A 7,091-nucleotide genomic window follows, 5' to 3' on the forward strand; every position below is an offset into this window, starting at 1 on the left:
CAATGCTGTAGCAGTGTGATTCACAGTTCATAGTTTATGATCATTATTTGTTATATTAGTGTGACTTCTCTGTGTAAATAAACGTACAAACTCACATAGGACTCACATAAGACACATTTATTTATGTTTGATGAAGTCCGGATGTCTTGGCGTGCAATCAGCCTCTCTGCATAAAGTGGTAAAGCTCTCAGGTTGTTCTATGTCTATGTGGACAACACTCATACACGTACCTGTGTTTCTGTGATGTGACATAATTTGGATGATTTATTCTTTTGTAGCAATGGAGACAGACGACCAGCTTCCAATGGAGGAATGTGAGTTGGAGTGTTTGCGGTGTTTCTGGTGGTGGTGGTTCACGAGCAGCAGGGCTTCCGGCAGCAGCACATGTCGATGCTTCTTCTCTTGTTTTTTTTGATTTGATCTTCCTGGAAATGAAATAGTTCAACCTCGCTAAAGGAGCCGACTGTAGCACACAACTAATATTTCATTTTCTGCTGCTGATGCTCATTGTAGTGGATCTCAGAGGTGACCTGTGTGGACGCATCTTCCACTTGTGTCATGAAAGAGTTTTTTTAGTGAAAGAGTTCCTGCTCTGCCTCGGGATCCTCTTCACTAAACAAATTCATGTACACGGTCAAATCTGGAAGACATTTTAATTCAGTTAATAAAATATATTGTATAAACTAACTACTTCACTCTGTGCTCACTGATCCCTGAGGTGACGCCACCTAAACTAATTGATCCTCAGTTAGTCGAGTCGTTTTTATGAAAAGCACCAGAGCACCATCTTGTGGCTAATGTGCGAACAGCTGGAAAAAATCACAATATTTACAGTTTCAAAAAATCTAAATTGAGTATTTTCGTACAGTGAAACAAGATGGTGATTATGCATGGGCTCTTATGTTGGGATATACTCTACGACAGTGTAATATCCCATTTTTTAAAAAAAGCCTTCATCTGAGTTTCCTTCACAGCCACTGCAGCACAGTGAACTCAATCTTTCACTTCTCGTCCGCCTGCACGAAGCTCGTCCTGACAGCCCTGTGTTGTCTCTCTTTGTCTCATGATCCCTCAGAGCCCACAGACCCTCGGCCAGCCGACCTGCCCCGGGAGGAGGACGACCCAAACCCGCCCCCAAACCCAAGCCTCAGGTGCCGCAGTGCAAAGCTCTGTACGCCTACGACGCTCAGGACACAGACGAGCTCAGCTTCAACGCTGACGATCTAATCGACCTCATCAAAGAGGGTGAGCGCACAGCAGCACTCTCTCTTTCTGAAGGGAGAGGGGGGTCGTCCGCTAACCAGGAGGCCGGTGGTTCGATCCCCAGCTCCCTGAGGCTGCATTTCAAAGTGTCCTTGATCGTGTGTAGCACCTTTGTATAGAATTACTGTATGAATGTGTGTGTGACTGGATGAATGTGTTTTGTACAGTAAAGCACTTGTGTGCAAACTTTAGTGACATCTAGTGGTGAAGTTTCACGTTGCAGCTGATTACACCTCACCTCACCTCACCTCACCTCACCTCACCCTTCCAAACATGAACTAGAACTTGTGGCAGCCTTCAGTTGTTATAAAAACTCAAAAGATGTTTATTTTGTCCAGTCTGGGGTTCTGTAAAAAACCTTTCTGCCTCTGGAGAGAGGAACTGCTCCAAATGTAAATATAAAATATTTAAATTTAAAGGGCCAGTTCAAGGGTAAATTAAAACAAATATTTGTACAGTTTAGATGAAACACACTAGTGAAAACATCAATCGGATTTTTCTATTCAGTTTCTACCAATAGATCCTTTCACCTAACTCTTATACAGTGAACCGTTGAGACTGGAAAAGCTGCGATATGAATACTGTACATTTATCAGTTTAAACGTCTTTATTCTTCTCATCCTCTCGGTTTGTGACTGTAAACTAACTGAGTCATGTTTTCCCCAGATGCATCAGGATGGTGGATGGGACGCCTGCGTGGAAAGCAGGGACTTTTCCCCAACAACTACGTCACCAAGATCTAAGAGCTGCAGGTTTCCAGCACACGGAGGAGGGAGCCGGCTGCGACCCCCCCGACCCCCCCCCCCGGGCGACGGCGTGGAGACAGGAGCACCGTGAGCTTCCCTGAGCAGAGAACCTCCCGCCTCCTCCACTTTCTGCCTCGTGGTGAACGGGGGTTACCCTCGGCTCTGCCACCAGACCAGAAGACCGTCAGGCTCGACAGCGAGGCTCCGCTTCAGAGACAAGAACACTGTTTGACCCGGGGGTCTGGTTCCCTCCTCAGTTCCTTTGAGTAGTGAACAAAAACTATTTATTGTATTTATAGCTTTCTGTGTTCTCCTCGCTGCCATTTATATTCTTGCAGAGGATTTGAACTCAAACGTTTTGAAGCGCTGGAATGAAGTATGCTTTATCTGTGGGACCAGGCTGTGATTTACTTAAATTTTTCAACATGTCGTCTTTCGATGAAGGTGTGATCTCCGGAGCGCGGGCGGTCGCCTCGGTGTCCGGGCTGCTCTACCAGGTTTTATTTATTTTGATGCAAAAGCTGTAACTGCTTCCTCGGGAAAGGACGCTCAGTAAATCACCAACACTGTGATTGTTTTTTAACGATTTTTACCAAAGGAATATAAATTTGAACAGGTCTGTCCGAGGGCAGCTGGGTGACTCACCTGGAAAAAAACCACCTTCATCTTTGTTTGTTTTTTGTTTGTTTTTCTATCACACCAGTATACTTAACCTACAGAGTCGAGGCCATACTGTAACCTGAGCATGCTGTCTGTGGTGTATTAGCACTTTATTGGTACAGGTACTACCTTCGGATACAGACACCGTCACTCGTTCATGCCACAGCCAGTAAGTTTAGTCTATGAAGGACAGGTTGCCAAGCTAAAGCAATAAGCCCAGTTACTGAGGAGAAGAAGTTGTTTACATGAGATGATGAAACTAAACGGGCGTCGTAGAGCTGATTCTGTATATGTGTTTTTCATATTTAGGAACGTGCCTGTCGTTGGGTAGAGTTTAAATTATTATTTTTTTGTATTTTCTCTGAAGGATCTTAGCGTTCTTAGTTCTTTTTTCTGCTTTTGATATTCACGGAGGGCTGCTTTGTTTCCATTTCGGCTACAGATAGATAATAATAGTTGTCACAGACGAGGGTGAATGGATTTTTTGTTTTTCGTCAAGTTGTTTTGGTAGAAAGAATACGATTTGTTCACATTTTTCCACGGCACTACAAAGAATTCCTTTTTCGCTTCAGCTTGATTGTTTCTGCACATCCTTTGCACTGCTGTTGAATTACTCACACATTCCTTTAGCCATTTGTTTTCATTTTATTTCCATTGAATAACCACATTATACTCGAGTCAGTAAAGAGACATGCTGGGACTTCTTGTCACAGATCTTCCTCATCATCAAATCTAGTGTGATCTTGGATGGTTTAAAACATCCTTGTGCAATACAAAAACAGTAGATGAACCTTTTAATGAAGCATGTAATATTGTATATTGAACTGCTTTTTTGTTTTATTAAAAAGATCATTAAATGAATGACCATCAATCTGAGGTTTCTCTTTTTTATCTCACACGCACGACACCAGGGCTGCGTGGCTCAGTAATAATATTAACAAACTTGTTTTTGAAATGGGTTTGCCTTGGCGGAGGTTTGTGTCTCTGAATGTTCTTCTAGTTTCTTTAAACTACTGAACAGATTTTGGTGGAAAGACAGGACATGGGAAAAGAAAGAGTCTGGATAAAGAGACAACTACAGGATTTCCTTTTTGGTGTATTTATGTTTTTCCACCCAAATTCATTGAGAAAAATCTAGCAAGTTTAGGGGATTATTATCTGAGTGTATCACTGTTGTGCAAGTTCACACCTGTCATGAACTAGTTCAAAGTTCAGTTCATACAAGTAAACATGAATAGTTCACGTTCATAGTTCACCATTTAAATTCTGAACTAGTTCATAGTTCAGTTCATTTCATAGTTTTAAGGTGGAAAGTGAGTTAAAGAAAACCTTATCCATCCCTACCCCTTGCCTTTACTGTCGGAATCTTTATCAGACAGTGTGTAAAAATCCCTCTCTGCTTTTTCTTGCCATCTGTATATGCGACCGAGAGCTGTTGTGTTGCAGGTATGGCCTGCCCCTTTAAGAAAATTTTGTAGTCTGTGACGTAGTGCACCAGGGTATTGTGGGAAAAGACGCTAAAAGTGTGTTTATAACGAGAAGTGACGGAGCACCTAGAGGTGATGCGAGTGTTGCTCCTGCTGTAGATCCGAGAAATAAAGTGGCCGCATTCCAAGTAGAGACACATCTCCTCCTCCTCCTTCACGGAGCGGTCCGGACGGCTGGTTACCGGCCAGACAGCGAGCCAAGATAACCAGTGACAGGGGCGGCTCCTGGTACAGGCGACATAGGAGACTGATTTATCATGACGTGACACATGCAATGTAAAACAATACATTAACGTCACACCATCATCCTCGAACCCCGGGGACGCACCGGAGGTAGAAGCGCTGTGAAAAGGGCTCCGCCTCCTTTCCTCGCCAATGTTAAATACTTTGGCTGTTCGCACCGGCAGCGTAGTGCCGGGAAGAACCAGGAAGCGCTGCGGCCACACACACAAGCACATGATCTCCTGTGGGGGGGGTGGCGGCTACAGGCTTGCGTAGGTCAGTCACCTGTGAAGACCAGCATCATTTACCCCTGAACCAGCGCGGAGAAATGATGATGATGATGAACAATTAAATATTTAAAAAAATTATATACAATTAAATATATATATTTTTTAATTAAATTTAATTAAATATATATATATATATATATATATATATATATATATTTTAAATAAATGGGGAAAAAAAAAAAAACTGCGCGCGCACATCCTGCGCAGAAGCCCATTGCGCAGCATGTGCGCAGAAGCCTACTGCGCACGACCTGCGCAGAAGCCCACTGAGGCCTTTAGAAAAATGAGAGCTGCACGAAAAGCTCTGCGAGGAGCCGCGGAGAGGCACGGAGAGGGCGTTCCACGTTGGAGAGGGCGTTCCGTTGGAGAGGGCGGTCCTCTCTGTCCGTGTTCGTCAAAACGGAGAAGCATACATTGGCGTTGAGGCCTTTAGTGGACCAATCACAGCCAAGGGCTATCCGCGGGCTCTCCGCCATTTCGACGTGTAGTTAAGGCCTCAGTATGCTTCTCCGAGCCTTTTTGTTGTGAAAACAAGTTGCGGACTGACGGACGGACGGATCGGACGGACCCTTTTTGATTTATAGTTCTACGAGCCTTTTTGTTGTGAAAACAATTCACCGCCAGAACAGTAGATGGCGCAACTGAAGTCGAGCTTAGAGAAGCCTACCTCATGAGGTATATAGAAGAACAACATGTTCCGAGGATCATACAACTCACTGTACTTCTCCACTTCAATTATTAATTTAATGTCATCCATGTTGAGGAAACTTCTCCGGTGTTTGCTCCGTTAAATGTTGGGTGTCGAGGGTAAATTAAATTAATTAAAATTAAAACTCCAAGATAACACAAGGTGAATACAAAGTATGGGATGCATATTTGATCATTTATATCATATAAAATATTTCATCTATATCGTTTAAAATCATTTTTCAGTGTGTTTCATGTCGCGAAATGCTCGCGTCAAGCGGAAAGATAGACTCGACGCCGAAACGATCGCTGCACGGCGCTAGGCAGCCTTGGCGCAGCGCAGCGCTCCAGCGTCCGGTGTGACCAGCACAACGGTTTAACATGGGAGTGGATGGGAGCCAGCTGTTTTTTAGACTTGGTGCTGCGCTTACGCCACGCTTTGGCGTCGCTTCCGCGTCCGGTGTGAACACGGCGTTACGAACAAGAAGTGTGTCGTGTTCGCTGGACTTTAATAAAGTTACACATAAAGAGAGAAGTTTCCTGTCGTCTACACGCGAGGACGCTACAATATGAACGTGTTCACCGTTCAAATTCATTATTTGTCATTGAGTTGTGATCAGTTCATCGTTCTCATAAAAGTGAACGTCTTCAATGAACGTGTTCTTTTGCGTTCGTTCATGCTTAACACTGGAGTGTATGCAATTTGAATGTGGATTCAGAAGGGGACTTGTCGGAATTGGCAGAGGAATGAACTCCACTGAGTGCCATTCTAGTTGAATCCAGTTTCTTATTTAACAACCCTTACAGTTCTCTTACTCGGACCTGAAGATACTTTCAATTAACGACACTAATATAATCAGTAACCCAAAGCCCAACACTTCATTGCTGTGTGGTTAGTTTGTTTCAGTCACTTGGTCAGAGAAAATAAAATCACACACTCTGAAGTTTAAATGCAGAGTATCACAGTTTGTATCATGGATCTAATGACTTGAACAAACGCTTCCCTTCACTGTTCATCCCTGATCACGTCTGTCCTCCAACGCAGCTCCTCTGCTCTTCCTGAGAAATACTGCCTTCCTCTCCACCCTGTGGCTGAAGCTGGTACTGTATCTTGATTTACTGATTTAAAAGTCATACATGTTAAGCAGCATCCATGTTCTTTATGTAAAGGTGTTATGGGTGTCTATTAAAAAATGTGAAAAATGTTTTTTTTCTGAATTAATGGGATCATTTTCTGTTTTCATTATGAAAAGAAAATCTGCTCTTTTTGTCTGAATTAGCAAGATCACTTTTGTGCTTTATTAGAAACGAAATCTGTATTTCTGAACAAAGGATAAAATCCTGCGAGAAGCTCTCATCTATAACTTAAAGACACAACTATTTCCCAATGTCAGGGAACTCATATAAGATTGAATTGAACTGCACTGGTGGGACATGTTTGCTTCAACGCTCTCTGAGCTACATCAGAGCTTCTTTGGGGATTTTGCGTTAGTATCTCTTTATTTCAGACAAGCAGATCCTCATTTTCTCTCAGGTGAATTCATCACGCTATACATTACGTTTCTGTAGCATTGATCATAGCATATAAACTCTATAAGCATTTAAGTGGGTATAACTTATATAATAACACATTTGTCTCAGAAATGAAACACGATCATTAACTGATAACACTCATGGTCTGTATGATTTTACTGAAAGTGACCTTCAGCCTTTATTACATCTCAGAAAAACTCAAT

The 7,091-nt window shown here is 42.9% G+C and overlaps 1 protein-coding gene across 1 annotated transcript in view; it reads left to right on the plus strand.

Moving 5' to 3' along the window:
- myo1ea (myosin IEa) overlaps positions 1-3,540 on the plus strand; it is a 49,510-nt gene extending 45,970 nt beyond the window's left edge. Inside the window, exons 27-29 of the mRNA XM_053426147.1 lie at positions 279-314; positions 1,076-1,245; positions 1,930-3,540. Coding sequence (XP_053282122.1) covers positions 279-314; positions 1,076-1,245; positions 1,930-2,006 — 283 coding nt within the window. The 3' untranslated portion in view covers positions 2,007-3,540. The remainder of the gene's footprint in view (positions 1-278; positions 315-1,075; positions 1,246-1,929) is intronic.
- The last annotated feature ends 3,551 nt before the right edge of the window (positions 3,541-7,091 follow it).

The sequence above is a fragment of the Pleuronectes platessa genome, chromosome 1 (genome assembly GCF_947347685.1).
Source record: "Pleuronectes platessa chromosome 1, fPlePla1.1, whole genome shotgun sequence".
Classification (NCBI taxonomy): domain Eukaryota; kingdom Metazoa; phylum Chordata; class Actinopteri; order Pleuronectiformes; family Pleuronectidae; genus Pleuronectes; species Pleuronectes platessa.